We start from the raw sequence: 16,930 nt of genomic DNA, 5'->3' as shown, positions 1-16,930 counted from the left end.
ACAATAGGCATTTGCTATATACAACAATGACTATGCTTTGATCTATATACAACGTAATTCCGACATGTATAAAAAAAATTAATGAAATTTTTCGGAATTGCTGGTAAATAGTAAATTTTTTATTCAGTGAACAATTAGCAGATTAAGAATAATCTAATAGATACATCGTGATGACTTGATTTGTAAACGGGATGGTTGTTGATTTTCATAAATAGAGATAGTTATTTTTTTCAATCATTCATTTCTGCAACACAACATTCCGCGCTCTCTGAGTATGAACAGTTATCCCTCTTTTTCGGAATATAGGCAGTCGTTTCCTCACACTCGGCTTTATTCACTTTTGACCGAAGGTTCTCAAGTTCTACGGGATCTTCTTCATCATCTTGGTAATTCCAATGCTGCACTTCTGATGTCCCGAAAAATATGTACACTGCGCTAGTTGAAAACATTATTGCAACCGTGATGAGAAATACCAGGCGCCATTGCACGATCGTTTGCTGTAACACGCGTAGAGTTTTTTGATGAAGCAGGAAAGATTATCGAATTATTACATCTGTCGGTTATTTCTTCGAACTCACGTTATTGTTGGTTAGGATTCCGATCATCATAGGGGCTAGGAATTCAACGAATGATGAAATTGTATTCTTAATGCCAAAGAGAATACTTGCGTAATTCGGACTCAGATCAACAGTGACGGCAAGCGTTCCAGCGGAAGTGGCACCAGTAGCAATTAAACTTGCCATCATGAACGCGATGGCTAAGGTTGGGTGACAACCACTGAAAGCCAGACCCAACAGCATTATGCTTGGAATACCACAACCCAGAAAGACTGCTGCTTTCCTCAGCCACATTATTGGCATCCTTTCCGTTTTCAACAGCCAGTCGGAAAAACTTGAAATTGTATAGGAAAAAAGCATTCGCAATACTTGAGGAATCGCTGAAAGCATGCCAACCTGTGGAAAGATTACAGTAGAATTCATATTGCATCTTCGGAATGTAAGCAGTAGATGAGGTCTGACGATAAGCGCAAGAAAAGCTGGTGCATTGAAAGAAAGCCGCAGAACTTGCTCGGCTATCAAAAATAACTATGAAACATTAACTTTTCAGGGTCCTTGAATATTTCATATATTGCCATACACTTGTAGTAGTATGAAATAAGGAGCTTCAGTAAAAATGGAGTATCGAGGAAAAGTGACAAATTCTAAATTGGAACGAATAGGCGCGCAATAAATGTGAAATCGTTTCAATACACATTTTATTTTTTCTTCAAACATGCTATCCACCCGAAATGAAAACTTGTACTGTAACCCTTGAATTCCGCACCTACCAAAAAATAAACTAATGATATATGTATGGTTGCATGTTTATCGGAAAGTTTTGATTCTGTGCGTTTTGTAATAGTTTTGCCAATTACAAGCCATCCCCAATCATTCAGCTGCAAATAAATATTATCAATCTCAAGATTTCCAAGTCAGCTTACCGCCTGAATGTTCCATCCGTGAATATAATTGAAGTAAGAGGGGGTTCCAAGATAAAGAATGGTAATGCCCCACATATAGCCTACGTGTGCAATAGTTACTATCCAGAGTGGACGTGACGTCAATATAGCTTTCCATGGGATTTTTTGAGAAGTGGTGATGTTTACAGAATTTCCTAGACGTTCCAGGATGTATGTTTTTTCACCTACTGAAATACGAGGATGTTCTTGTGGTGTATCGAAAGCCAGGTAATACCATGCGACGCACCTTAGAAAAAATTGCCGTTTTTAAACCATAGGACTTATATATATGTATATACAATTACCTTTTCAAACACTTCAAAGAATGTTTCGGTCGATCGTTAAATAAGAGGACGAAGAAATATTTCATGGAAAGAAGAAAATTTTCATGTACCATATAATTCCAAGAGCTGACGTTACGTAAAAAACTGAATCCCATCCAAACGAGTTTATGAGTATTGCACACATTGGGTAGACAATTGCTGTTCCCACTGCCCCGCCTGCAATCAACAAAAGATTTGAATTGAATAGCCACGATTCAATACCGTTGTGGAAGGAGAATTCAGAAAAAGTTTTAGATTTAATTTTTGTACTCATATCATAATCTATGTCGGCAGATATGAAAATTCTTTAGTACTTGGGCTTTCTACTTACCGAAATAAGCACTGAGAAATTTACTCCTATCGTCAATAGGAATCCATTTAGCAGTCATAGAATTTACGGCGGACCAACAGACGTCCTAAAACATAAAAAAAAATGAAACGTTCACGAATCTAAAATTTGGATGCTTGTTCCCCTACGACAACATGTTAGATACGTACTGCTATTCCGCCCTGAAGAGCTCGTAAAAGCACGAAGGCGTAAAAATGGTAGCGTGCCAAAACCGGTGTCATAAAACCTAGCGTAGCAGGGATAAAAATGGTCAATCCAAAGATGAGCTTGGTTCCATAACGATGTGCCAAGAAGCCGGCAGGTAACTGCATGATCGGGTGCAACCAAGAATATGCTCCCAGAGCCACACCTTGGTCGTACTCATTCCATGAGAAACGATGATTTGATTGTGTTTCATTCTGGGATGGGCTCTGAAAATGTTTATTCTTTACAGTAACTAATAATGCGCAGTGATTTAACGCGACATATTAGTTTAATGCCGTACGCTGCACAACTCGGGTGAAATATGGAAGGGCGTTACTTTTCAAAATTAATTGCACGATGATGGCGATTTTCACGTTTGCTGAGCCCAGTTCATTTCATGTTTGGCTGCATGCAGACTTTGCGTCCCATGAGACGGTCGTTCAGCGGAAGAACGTATCGGTGAACAAATGGAGAGGAACACCAAAAGAGACTGTAAACTGCCATTTTTAGAATTTTTCACAAAATTCATACAAGCTGCGTTTTGTGAATTTGGTTCAATTACCAATTTCAAGTCATTGTGCCAAAATGTTAATCTTTAATTTCATCTCAACACACGCCTGATGCTTTATACTTTCATTTCTGCATTATAATTATGTAGATAAGCATATAATACCTATATTCACAAAACGCAGCTTGTATAAATTTTGTGAGGCGCTGACGAAATTCGTAATCAGTCGGACAGTGCTACCAACTGAATTTGCGGCCGAAAAAATTTCAAACGCGAAATAGCCGGTTTTTGAACTTTGCTCGAAATAGCCGGTTTTTCAACGATAACTCGAGATGGCCGATTTTCCAAGCGAACCTCGAAATAGCCGATTTTTCAAGCCTGGCTCGACATACCGGTTATTCTACGCAACCGTTGAATTCATCTCTTGTAAACAGTCTTTTACAGAATCGGGATTCATTCCTAATAATATTGTCAACATTAGACTACCAGAAAAATTATGTTGCTATCGATTTCATTTTTAGTGTTATACTTAAATGTGGTAAATGCAATTCTTTCAAAGTAGTCTTTCTCACCTTTCTTGGTATGATTACTATACAATCCCATATAACGCAGATTTGTTCAACTGCAAGATCATCTTTCTCCATTACGTAACAAGGGAATAATCGGCTTTTATTCCAGAGCTGCACATCTGAATTTATTCGCAACTTGAGCGTAATGTCGTCACTTTATTGACTTGAAAAGTGGTACCCATGCACAGAAGCAGAGTATTTCAAATTTGCATACGTAGACTTCGGTATAAGGAGATATATACGTCAGCGTCAAAATCGACCAGGGCACCTGCCTAACGCGGAGTGACTCTATAAGAGGTGAATTAAGAGCCACCTACGTGTTCAAGTGTTTGTGTCGTGTCCCACGATGTGAGAGAGGTGTTTGTTGTGTTGTTATCCAGAGAGTTTGTGAGTGACGTGGCGTTGGTCCAGAGGCTGGATGAATTGGACTTCTGTACGTATTCATTCCACGCGCATTGTGCAAGAGTTGTTGCCTTGAGTTGGGGTGCTACTACCATGGCGATAATGGTAAGACTGAGGTGCAATTTTATCATATAGCTGACAGCAAACCCACTGAAAACGAGGTACCACAGTACATCTCGGCAGGAAAAACATTCCTTTTCTGAAAAATGGCTTGGTATACATCATCCAATATTCTACCATATCTGTGCGCACTCTCAAAACCAGTAAAACTGGTAGCAAACAGTAAACAATGATTCAACGATAATGTCCGAGAAAGTAATAAATTTAAAACGGATTATTTTTATGGTAAGGCGATCAACGAATGAACCAACTTCATGGAATGAACATTTTTCGGAATTGAAATTCACCTCGGTGGACCGTGAGTTATTTCTGATATCCTGCTATTTATGGTATTTCTTCAACTTCAAAATGCTTAAGTCAAAACAAAATTGAAAACTTACCCTTCACTAGTTTTTCCGGCGCAATAACCATGATGATTTTATAGAGTCAAACAGAAATGGCAGATCTTTCATCCGTAAATAATTGAAGATTCGTTGGTTATTTTAGCGGTTCACTCTATAGACACGGAATCCAATTTGCTACGAACATAAATTCCATTTAACAGGATGTAGATGCATGTGCCTTTGCATTATGAACAATTCAACGTTAAATTCGCCACGGGGAGAATTTAAGCATTTTTGTATTATTCTTCTGAACTGTTGAGGAGAGTGAGAATACTTACGTATATTCTTCTAGCAATGACGACAAAATTCTTAAACGAAATTTTTTCGATACTCTTAATTTCAATTACCAATCTGTTTCACAGAAGAAAAAAACCACTTGAGCTTCTGCGATTTCGAATGCGATTTGCGAATTCATGAAAAATAAGAAAACACGCGTAAACCTAAATTTAACTTTCCAACACTGTCTGTATTTATTGTGAGAAACGAATGGTTTAAAATCGTAATTTACATAAAAATACGCATAGGTACTTACAGAATCCCACAGAAAGATAGTAGGTGTGGAATGCATAAAAAAATAGATTCTATCCGTTCGGCATAGTCGTTTGTTTTCAATTAATATTATATAATTTTTTTTTATCGCTGTGTTGCGTAATAAATGATGATTTTTATTTTCAAGTGAAAACGGCTGGGTTGTTTTGCCAGTCGACTTGGCGCACGCGTGTTCCCAACTGCACATCCAAAAAGAGACTAACTGTATTCACAATATCGGAGTATGCTAAATATAACTCATTTCTTTGGATATTGCATACGTAGTCTCATGTGTCTTTTCACGAAAATCGAGAGCTTATGCGAAGTATTCAAAAAAATCACTACCAGTCCCAGACCTCTCATCCCTTTAGGTTTTTGAGTAATTGATTGTAAAAATTTATCCTCAATCTTGGCAGTAGTGCAGAATCTTTCCAGATTTCTTCGATACTTTGTTTGGAAATCATAAGCTTTCCAAAATCTCCAGTCTCTACAGTCTTTTTTTTCAAGGAATTCTAATTTGTTATCAAGACATCTCATAAAATATCTCTTGAGTTGTGGGTAGTTTTTCAATAGTACAAACTTTTCATTTTTCCTGACATCGGAATATTGATTTTTCATTAGAACGAGAAAATTAATCTTTGATTGCAGCAAACCCCAGTCTTCGGTTTTTTCAGATTCCTACACATAATTCCATCTAAAACAAGTCGTGAAAATAGTATTTTTAGTGATACTTGCATGGTGTTGGAAACGGCGAGATAAAAAAGGTTACGTGCACGCGACTTTAGGAACAAATGATAGGCATCAAAAATTGCTGTGTCCCGTCTTCCTCGACTGTTTTCTTCTATCAAAAAAAAAATTCATACAACTCGACGAACTGCGACACAGTTTCTACGATGTTCATAGAAAATTTTACACAAATTTCTATAAAATAAATAAAATAATGCAATAGGAAACAGTTCCATTGAAAAGAGAGATACCATTATCTGAAAAAAGAGAATATTTACGGTAAAATTTTTTTTCATACTTGATGGTCGGTGCTTTCAGTAATTGAATTGATTTGTGAAGTGACGAACAGTGTCGCAATCAGTACCGTTTTACGGTTTGTTTTCGATAGAAGCACACGTTATAAAATAGGACACAGCAATTTTTTATGGCCATCATTTAAATGTGTAGTCGTGCAAATTTCACATTTCCACCATTTCCAAAATCATCGTGGGAGTATGTTGGAACAGACAAACAGATCGGCAGATCGGCGGACCATCAGACAAACAGACGGACCGATATTTTTCAAGAACGGTTTTCCTGGCTACTGGAGATCTAAAAATCTGAAGATTCATTGGAATTAGAAAAATTCATACTTGGCCGCAACGAATATTTTTCCTATATCACCGTAGGTGATGAGAAGTAAAATTATAGCACGTAATGTAACAAAGGATTAATAGGTTTTATTCCCGTGTTGCATATGGGGTAGTTGGGGTAGTCCATATTAAACCGACCAACCCGTGACCCCGACCATTTTTGATTTTCTCTGTGAACAGGACAAAAAAAAAAAAAAAACAACAGCAATTCGTCGTTCTAGCATAAAATATTTCGACAGATCATGTATAAGACTCGGCCACATGATCTTAGTTCGATGCATTTCTTGTAGCATTCTTCGTAAGGTATGCGAATCGTGCAAGCCATCATCCTCCAAAAAGCTCGACCTGCAGCATGAGATGTTCGTTCAAAATCATGAAATCTCTAAGAACTTTTTGTTCTTCACCAGCACGCAACAATCACTCTTTTAAAATATTTTGACTTTCCGTACATACGGTTGTCAACTCTTAATAGTACACATACGCAAGTTATCATTTCTTTGTTTGTTCTCGTTATTTACGTTTCATTCGTATGTAAATAACGTATTCTGCTGCTTTCCTCCCCTTAAACCTGCATTATTAGTATATTGTGAATTGTGATAGCTGCATGGAAAACTGTCAATTGCTATTAGCAATACTACCGACTGAAGTAAGTTGGATGTGACAATACCCATTATTTTCGAACTCTCCACAAAATTTGATATTGTCGTTAACGTCACCTGTTATACCGTCTTGTTCCAACAGCTGTGCAAACAAGTCACCTTGTAAACCAGTCTTCGTTACGTACAAGCCAGTCAAATAAGCGTTTTCATTTCCAATAATTCTGAATTCGATTAAAAATACATGGGTAATGTTCAGCACGACTTACGTAACAAGGTCTCAGTTGTCTTCATTGGAAACTATTAAGTTGTTGACATTAAAAATAAGAACGGTACACTGCGGATATTTTCAGCGAAAACAGTTGCACAGAGACAGTAAAAATGCACAGCATCAATTTTCTAAAGCATAGCCAAACATAATCAGTGACGAAACCTATACATATATTCTATTGAATAATATGTGAACCCAGGGCGTCCCAGAGCGTTCACTGAAGATGTATAAAGACCACGGTCTTAGTGATAAAGACTGATGGCCTTATGGGACTTTTCGAAATCGAAAATGGACGAGTTAAATCGAAGATGCAGCTGACGTATAAAAATAATTTCTCAACATATGTTAGATTTCCGTGGTTTTTACAAAATACAATTTATTTGCATCGGAAAACCCGAACCATTCTACATAAAAATACTACTTGTAAATACATTTTGGAAGTAAGGTTACGTTCGATTGTTAATAATGTTCGAGTCCGCGCTGTAACAAACCCTGATGAACCTCAGGTAACCATTGACACAAAAGTAATTAAAAAAAATTCGAAGATGATCAGGGTTCTTTTTTACAACTTCTATTTACATTACCTGGTTAGATTGTGACTTTGTCCACTGATCCCCAAACATAAGATTGTTCAGAAATTTATTATCAAGTGGCTCAGATTAAAATTGTCCATATCTGACCACTTTATTATACATTTGTAGCAGTGCCCGCGTTGATTATTAGATATTTCGGATTTGAGAATATGTATTTCCGACAAAGGCGATACTATTTTACCCGGAATTTCAGAACTTTTCCGGTAACCCCTAATAATAATATTACCCAGAAGATACAATTGTGTAATAATTTGAATTACTGAATTTTGCCTGTAGGATAGTGGGTAATTTTTAAATTTTATTTCTTGAAGAAAGTGAACTATATTATCATCGAGGAACTTTTTGTAACAAGAATCCCCATACTGACTGGTAATTAGCGGACACCTCGTAAACCTTGATGATATTATTTAGTCGGAATTATAGAAAACGCTCATATTTTTAAGATGTTATTCATGGCAAAACAATTATTTTTTCCTATTTTCACCAAGAAATATTGTCAAAATGTACGAAATGTCCATAGATTACCAGTCAATACGGGACTTTTTGTTACAAGTTCCTCCGTACGGTAATAATGATGTCACTTGCAATTCCGTCGTTCAGGACGAAAGTTGAAAGTTTTCTGAGTGTTGTAGTGTTGAGGAGGTGAAATTTATAAATTGTTATGAATAAACGACAATGAAAATCATTCATGAAATTAAATAAATGTGCAATAGCGCAAGGTGTAACTATTCTAGCTTCAATTTCCTTTGATGTGGAATAGCAGATTATAAGTATGAGTATCTTTTGATGACAGTAGTAGGTACAACCGACAGGACAAAAATTGACTTTACGGATAACTTTGCGTTGGAAACAGGATTTAATGATTTGAAAGCCATCGGATTATTCCCCTTGAAAATCAGTTATTAAAAAACAACTGTTGATTTTTCAATAGTGTGTTTTGTGTCATTCTGAACATTTCAAAATTTGCCCTGTAAGAAAAAGATTCTTGACCGTTTTTTTTAACACTTTGGAGAACCATGAACTGACAATAACAATGAGTATGTTTACACGGCGCTGTTATTTCAGTTTTAGTATGCATTTTTACATCTGATATTACTACATCGGCCATAGTGAAACCAGAATAACAGCCGTCGTGTAAATGAATTCATCGTTTAGCTTTTCAACAATTGAGAAGAAAAATATGGTTTGATAAGTACGTCAATATTATGCAAAAGGTAAAATAGTTTTTTTAGCTATTTTTTGTCACATTTCCAAAAAGTTATATTACTGAAAAACAATGTTAACAGATTATCAAAATTTAAACTAAATTCACAAGACTTTTATTCTTCATTCCAATTAATTTGCAACGAACCTCATGTTAGATTCATTTCCATTATTCATTTTTATAGTTATTCAAGAACTTGCATAATTTTTCTCAATTAAAACCCAATTACCGCTTCCAAATTTTAGGAAAAATTCATAAAATAGGTTCAGCCTTTGAGATATCTTCCATGTACTTCTAGCAAAGAGAAAAGTGTTTCAGAATTTGTCGGCTATTTTCAAAATTTAAGAGATTAAATTTTTTCAGTTCACAATTTTAAAAATGCTCAACAGAAGAAAAAAAAATAAAAAATCTTCGTAGGAACATTCTTGAAACGAGGAGAATTAAAAATGAAGTAGTTCAAAATTTGTCCAAAATACAGGGTGACTCAGCATCAAGTGACCAAACTGATGGGGGCTATAGAGACGGTCGAGCTAAGTAAATTAACCTGAAGAACATGTGGTCTCCAAAGTCGCATTCACGAGATACGACTGATTAATAAGATCCCGCGAAGCGCCGGCATTTAGGCAATCGAGTACACCAAGCGCCAGCATGTGGGCAACCGGGTACACAGTAGGCAGTGACTAGCGATCTAAATTTAAAGTCAAGACTGTTTTCCTTTAAAATTCGTGAATTTGAAAGCATTATGTTCTGCATCAGTATCCGAGCGCACATCAACAAGATCAATAACCGCTGCCTGCTGAGTACTCGTTTGCTCCCATGCTGGCGTTTAGTTTACTCGATTGCGTTCATGCCCGCACTTGGCTGGATTTTTTTAACCGGTCGTATCTCGTGAACGGGACTTTGGAGACCAAATGTTCTTTGGGTTAATTTACTCAGCTGGTCACCGGGTCTATAACCTCTATCAGTTTGATCACTTGATGCTGTTCACCCGGTATTCGCAGCTCAACCTTGACTTCGTAAAAAACTGTGAAAAACTAAATTGAGCGTCTTAGAGATGCCACTGTCGCCTGTAAAAGATTTGATGTAAGCTACATCAATACTTATCACTTATTGTTATACAAGCATATTTGTCATGCTTTAAAGCTGAATATGAGTTTCAGTCTATGTTTACAGCCTCATGTGAATATTTCTTATCTTGATGAAGAAATTCGTTGGGAAAACTTATCGATTGACAACTTGTAAGATTCTCCCGACTCTTCTGCTATATGTTTGACAAGTTATGAAAAGGTCTTCTCTGACTCATTATACTGTTAATATGATACGATATTGTATTATTACATTATATATTTTAAAACAATATCTTAGATATTTATTTTCATTAAAAAATATATCCGCATGTAATGTTTACTTTCCGAAAAAAATAATATTTATATTTTTTGCGCGCACGTATGTATGTGTACACTTGGGGACAATAAATTTAACACGGCTAATTCTTACACTAGACAGTTATGTTGGCAACACAGAGAAATCTACAGCGCCACAGTCGGCACAAAGTAGTCAAGGTCCCTAGATTATACAGGTCAAGGCACGCGTGGGCAAAAAAATTAGTGAAAATGCCCCAAAAGTCGTATGACAATAGATACTTTCTATTTAGAGCACACCATGACACGGTGTAAACATTTCTGGTCTATTCCTTTGCCCGGATTGGCCGCTTACAATAGAAATGTGTACACTGTGTCACACTGTGCTCTAAATGGAAAGCACCCGGTGTGGTTCTGATTCCTGACCTGTCACAATGATTAACCTCAAAATATGTACGTGCTTCTATTTATTTCGTGAATGTCAGGCCACTAAGGACGCAACTCGTTAATGCTTAACCTCAAAAAATTGCCCAAGATTGGTCAAAACTGGTTAATGCGGTAATGTAAGTTTGATATTTTTTGGGCGAACGCGCATAGAACATTTTTGCCCACGTATAGTGAGAAAAACTGGAACACGCGTGTCTTGACCTGTATAATCTAGAGATCTTGAAAGTAGTAAGTATACAATCTGTCCTTAAGCTGGATTTTCACGGGCCTCGAATTGACGCGGCAGCGCCACGCCGTCGGCGGCAAAAAAAGTCTACGGCCCTAATCATCTTACATACACATAACCTCACCTAACCTAGAATCTATGTCGGTGAACTGTAAACAGTTCTAGCATCTGAAGTATTGTTTGATGGTGAAGAAATGAGTGATCGAGCAATAAAGTGAATTAACGTCGAAATGGATTCACAAAAACGCAAGAAAAATTACTATTCAGGACATCACAATTATCAGAAGAAACGGAAACAGTATAATTTGGAGCCAGGAATCAAAGGCTTTTTTTGCACGTGTAATTTCCGAGAAAAAGACTGCGTTCGCGAAGTGTACAGTGTACTGTCAGAATATGCAGATAATCTTTATGGTATTGAACAGGTACGATGAAGTAATTTTGATAGATGACAGCTAGTATTACTGTGCAGTTACATTGGGCATTTAAGCTGTGAATGAAAAAAATCAGTCTTCGCTGTAAACTCATTTCTGCACACACGCAAGAATTCTGACCGAAAAAATAGACCAAATAGTATGTGTAATCGTTCACTTAATTCAAGTTTATCTTTTTATGAAGTAGAGACTCTAAATATGTCAAACGTTTGCGTGTCCCAAACTTTACAGAAAAAATAAAGTGTTCGAACAAGCTTTTGAGAACACCAATTTTTCATGCAAGTAGAATTTTTAAAAAATTCACTCCTTCAACATTACAGACACCGGCAGCATAGTTTGTCCCTCTTGTGTGTATTGTGGTTTCGGATAGCTATAACATACTGTAATAAAGAGCAATTTGCGAATTGTCTCTAAGAAAATGAATGATTCTTCATGCGTATCGAGCAAACGTCAAGTGAAAAAAGTCTTACAGCAAAGAATAATATGCGAAAAAGCAGATATGATTTGAAATCAAGGTACTCCCGTTAAAGTCTGAAGACTGACTTTTATTACAGCCATATTAGTTGGCCAAGTAACCACACATTAAACAAGTGATTAAACATTTGATGAATATTAGATCGGCATCAGCCAAGCGTGTATAAGAAGTGTGAACTTCGTTACATTACGATCATTTATTGAAATTATAATGAACGTTTAACAGAGGTCGAACTTAATCTAACACTTGTCACTCAATTTCAAGATGCCTTAAATTCGGACATTCCAATTTATTGCAAAAATCAAGGAGTCTTGAACATTTAACATATCTGGAGTATCCAAAATTTTCTGTGAAGGTTCACTTTGTAATGCGAGTAGATACTTTGTTGATTCAATAGTTACACAAATGACCTTCAAGTTATTAAAATGATCTCAGTACATCATCAGCATCTCATTCACACATGTCAACGTATCAGTTGGCAGATCTAGTGAGATGAAGTCATTGGTCATGTAAGATTGTATTGTTGTTAGAAAATCGGCTGTTTAGAAATGTTCAGAATAAACTGTCTTTGTTGAACTTTTGAGAATAAAAAGGGTAGCGAAGTTAAAGTTAGTAATGTTAATGTAACGAAATGTAAGAAAAATCACCATTTTCCAGTTCTAAACTGACTTTAAAGAAATTGATATATCACAATATCACAAGTGTCTTAATGCAATATTATGTTTTAGTGGATTTTAGGACAATCCTAGAATTGTGAAATAACGAGTATTTCTATGAATGCATCATTATGTTAACGTTATGAACTTGAACCTTATCTCTAATTCTTTGTCATGCACACATCTTCTTAAAAGTGGCTCTGCGTTTAGCACATATGTTGAACTAAAAACAAGCCTAACAAGTGGCCTACGTACAGCAATGTTAACAGTACAGAAGTTCCTAGACCGATGAGATTATTCTGTAATTTAATCCTTTATTATGTCATGGTATGGTTAAACTCATCAGCTCATCAAACAAATTTACAGACTGAGCTTTGTACGCGAGCATCAGATGAAACAGCCTCGACTGAACAAAGTGAGACAGAAAATGGTAATGAGAAAATATCACAGGAAGAGGAAGATTCAGTGGATATTTCAGAAGCATTGAAGAAAGAAGTTGCTGAACTGAAGGCAGAATCTCAAAAGCCTGTGAATTTACGTCGTTTCCAAGTAAGTGGTTTGCCATAACTAATGTAAAAACAGATAGATTGAAAAAAATTACTATAATAAAATAATGTAATGTAAAAAGTAAATTGCATTTTATGCATTTACAGGTTGTAGATACAGGTGTAAAAAGTGTCGTTTTTATTAGAACAACCATACCTAATCCGCTGGAATTAGTTTCTACTATCATCAAAGAATTGTATGAAACAAAAAAACAGAGAACCCGATATCTGATGCGGTTGCTGCCCGTTGAAATTGTTTGTAAGGCATACATGGATGACATAAAATTGAAGGCCAACACATTGTTTGAAAAATATTTTGCCCAAGAGCCAAAAACATTTGCCATCATATTCAAGTACGTATTTTTTACTTACAGTAGTTTTCTCATTGCACGAAAATTAGTCAGTTAATGAATAAATAAATAATCACAGTGAAAAATGTAATGGTACATTTCATTTCTCTGTAAAATTTACAACAGTTGCAACATAATGGAACACCTAAATTGTCAACGTTATGGGAAATCGAGTAGATTTTACTACAGAACTCACTCATATATTATAAAATGAATGATTTACGAATGGATGGACGGACGGATGGCTGATAAGATAGGTGGATGATTGGATTGAATAAATAGTGGCTTTCTTGACTGCAATGACTCTATCAATTTGCAGGTATTTTTTCACTTCACATTACCGTAGATATATCAGGGAGATAAATTTCGTACATTCATGAATTTTACCAAGTCATTTGCAAAGAAATACCATTGCCCTCTCCAATTCGGAATCAGTGATGATTTGCTGCTATCAGTGAATAGATAAAATAGATGGTTTCACAGTAGTATTCTAAGTACTAATTTTCCCAGTGGTATACTTACATTTAGAAATCAGTAACTATTCACTGTTAGCATGAATTTAGACTGATTCATATTCGCTGATAGCGAACATGGATTTTATTGAAAAATCTTTCATTCTTTTATTTCTAATATCAGACTCATGATAAATGAATCTTTTCATTTTATACGTGCGGAAAGTTATATTCATAAAGAGCATGCAAGTTGAAAGAAGATAATATTTTAATTATTTAGACAATATTCCAGTTTCTTGAAATTTGAAAAGTGGGATACATTGCAAAATATATCGAAACTTGTTATTTAATCTCAAGAACGTATTCTCCTTTTCTTTTTTCAAGGAATTATTTTCACAGCTGACAGTGTAACCGGGTAGGTAGCACAGGCTTACAATTTATCATGTAGTGTGAATGGTCATTGGGATAAGTGACGCATGGAAAGTAGAGTGGACGTAACACGAATTTGTATTATTTTGATTGTCTTTTGATATCTTTGTACTTTTCAAAACATAGAGTAAAGGATAAAAATAAGAGCTCAAACGCTTATAGCTGATTTTAATTTAATTAAATTAAACTCCTTGTGTTCATATATTTGGAATGAGATTTGATCTGGCCAGATTTTGGCACCTCACCCAGTTTCAGTATAGTAAGTTCACCAGTACTTCCTTTTTGTTCTTCTAACTTAAGAACCCCATATAAATACCTTGTCTTTTTTAAAAAATACATTGCACTTCTACCATTCATTTCGTAATGCCTACGGATACACCACATCGTAGTTTTTCGGTATGACAAATATGTCTATAAACACAATTGAATCCACTGTTTACATATTTAAGTTATAACATACCTATTATAATACAAGTTTTTTGCAAACGGTCTTTGAAGACCAACTGATTGGCTTCAGTCAGTTTTGCTACCTACCCCTGACACTGAGAACCCTTCTTGAGAACGTCATATCTGTTACTATGTAAAATATGTACTATCTTAACTTTGACACTCCATAGCTCAATTAATTATTTGTGTTTTGAATTGCTTCGCAAACAAAAATCTAAAAACATTCAGACTGATGAATTTTTGAGGACATATTCACGAAAAAGGAAAAAGGAAAAGGGTGGGGTGATGACAGAACTAAATTTACTATTATCTGGACTACCTCGATACAGATACGTGAATTCACGCTACTTCATCAAATCATTATTTATAATAATTATTCATATCATTTACAACCATAAGCATTTACGAACGAAAGTTTAATTTTATGATTACAAGTACGCATGTAAGGAGTGTATCATATAATCAAAATGAAAAACATTCGCACTTATTTCTAGGTCTACAAACAGTACTGTAATGTGAGAAATTACGGCACAGATTGCAAATAGTATTCTGGTTCTAATAAAATCTGTTTGTAATGATCATATTTTCATTTTAGTCGGCACAGCAATAACAGCATTAAACGGGGTGAATTAATAGAAGATTTGGGTGACATCATCGCAAAAAAAAATCCCGGCAATAAAGCAGACCTAAAAAATCCTGAACTTGCCGTTGTTGTAGAAGTAATACGTGGAGTATGTCTGCTGTCAATAGCTCCCAGCTATTATAAATACAAGAAGTACAATTTACTGGAAATATGTGGAGTCAGGGAATCAGATAAAAAGGTTTGCATTTTACTATTCAACTGAGATAAGTTGAAAACTTATTTATTACATTCTTGAAATTCGCCAATCATTAAAATTGCATTAATAATATTTTACAAATTTTATTCCAACTCTAATAGACTGTATATTTATACAGAGTACTTGGGAGATTATTGAACTCATTGGTTAACAATCATTTGTACAAAAATTCGTGGTATTGAGTTGTGTTATTACTCCCGTATAAAGCAGTAGTTGAGACTGCAAGCTCTCTTCCCAATTTATTCTCCCAAATTATCAATATTCGGAACGGCAAACACTAACCAAGAATCTGACGAATCTAGTTACCATTTTGCCTTACTCATACTGCGAAGAAACATTGAAACTTGGCAGGTTAAGTAACCGACTGCGCATGTGGAAAATGAATACTATTGGTATCATCCTATCCTGCAAATATTTTCGTCCACAAGGCAGCCGAGCCTTACTCGAAATGGCTAGGCAGTGGCAAAAGAATATTTTCCTCTTTCAAATACTTGTTCCTGCCACCACTAATTAGATTTTTGATGTATTTTTGATTAAAGATTGAGTCAAAGATTTGTTGATTAGATACTTGAATTAGCAATATTTGTTTGAAATTTAGTCAGGGAAAAATTTTCATATGTGAAGGAAAGTCGGGGAATTTTTCCAACTATATTCAACTAATGGTGATTTGTCAAGATATGCCATTTTGATTTTTCTTTTATGAAAGCTAATTCTTGAATCTTATAGACATGTAACACAATCAACATTTTTATAGGAGTCTGCTAACGCTGCATCACCAGAACCAATGCATTCTAAGCCAGAAGAAGAATCCACAGAAACAGAGGAGTCAAAAAGTGATAAACCAGTAGAGTTGCCAGTTGATGTCTAATGCTAAAAGAAAATCAACAAGAGGATTACTATTGCAGGATTCAATGATTTCCTATGAAATGATAGTAATAACAACAACCACATTCTTTATTCGAGTTTTTATGTACATCGGTAATATTTCATATACATTTATCGGTCAACAACAGTAGTAATCTACTTGCTTGAACACTTTTCGATAGAAAATTTCATTACATTGTCAACTATGTAAAATGTTATTGTTTCTTATACTTTGACCTGCTGTGATTGCTTTAGAACAATTGAAAGTTATTCTAATTTTGTAATATTTATCAGGATAAATATCTATGAAGTACAGATCGCCACAGGTCAAGATAATGTAGCCACGCCAGGCAAAGTGAATTTTCCCAACATGAGAAACTTATCATCGCAAATGTTCGTTTGCGTACAATTTACAAGTATACTTTTTCACTAACTGTTGTTCCCACATACCCCAATCAGTCTAGGCTTCAAGTGAGGTGCTACAACTGCAGTACCCATTACATGCGTCTATATCATGAATGAT

The 16,930-nt window shown here is 35.5% G+C and overlaps 2 protein-coding genes across 6 annotated transcripts; one reads left to right on the top strand and one right to left on the bottom strand.

Annotated features, from left to right (window-relative positions):
• LOC124299718 (sialin-like) lies at positions 1 to 5,062 on the bottom strand. Of its 5 annotated transcripts, none has more exons than XM_046753023.1 (10): positions 4,868 to 5,062; positions 4,614 to 4,719; positions 4,333 to 4,470; positions 3,748 to 4,031; positions 2,320 to 2,580; positions 2,153 to 2,237; positions 1,893 to 1,998; positions 1,481 to 1,745; positions 669 to 953; positions 1 to 497 (listed from the first exon to the last, which is right to left on the bottom strand). In XM_046753023.1, the coding sequence occupies exons 3-10, from the start codon at positions 4,361 to 4,363 to the stop codon at positions 231 to 233; spliced, it is 1,584 nt and encodes a 527-aa protein (XP_046608979.1). In that variant the 5' UTR covers positions 4,364 to 4,470; positions 4,614 to 4,719; positions 4,868 to 5,062; the 3' UTR covers positions 1 to 230. The 5 variants fall into 5 exon arrangements, with proteins under 5 accessions (XP_046608979.1, XP_046608978.1, XP_046608975.1 ...); XM_046753019.1 differs by having other exon boundaries at positions 14 to 497; positions 579 to 953; XM_046753021.1 differs by having other exon boundaries at positions 14 to 497; positions 579 to 953; positions 4,614 to 4,686.
• Positions 5,063 to 10,978: 5,916 nt separating this feature from the next.
• Positions 10,979 to 16,826, top strand: LOC124300084 (THUMP domain-containing protein 1 homolog). Its single transcript, XM_046753745.1, has 5 exons — positions 10,979 to 11,341; positions 12,848 to 13,030; positions 13,135 to 13,379; positions 15,300 to 15,525; positions 16,298 to 16,826. Exons 1-5 carry the CDS (start codon positions 11,150 to 11,152, stop codon positions 16,409 to 16,411), a joined length of 960 nt encoding a protein of 319 aa, XP_046609701.1. The 5' UTR covers positions 10,979 to 11,149; the 3' UTR covers positions 16,412 to 16,826.
• The last annotated feature ends 104 nt before the right edge of the window (positions 16,827 to 16,930 follow it).

Source organism: Neodiprion virginianus, chromosome 3 (genome assembly GCF_021901495.1).
Source record: "Neodiprion virginianus isolate iyNeoVirg1 chromosome 3, iyNeoVirg1.1, whole genome shotgun sequence".
Taxonomy (NCBI): domain Eukaryota; kingdom Metazoa; phylum Arthropoda; class Insecta; order Hymenoptera; family Diprionidae; genus Neodiprion; species Neodiprion virginianus.
Note: the sequence above shows the minus strand (reverse complement) of the source record. Positions and strands in the feature narration are given on the sequence as shown.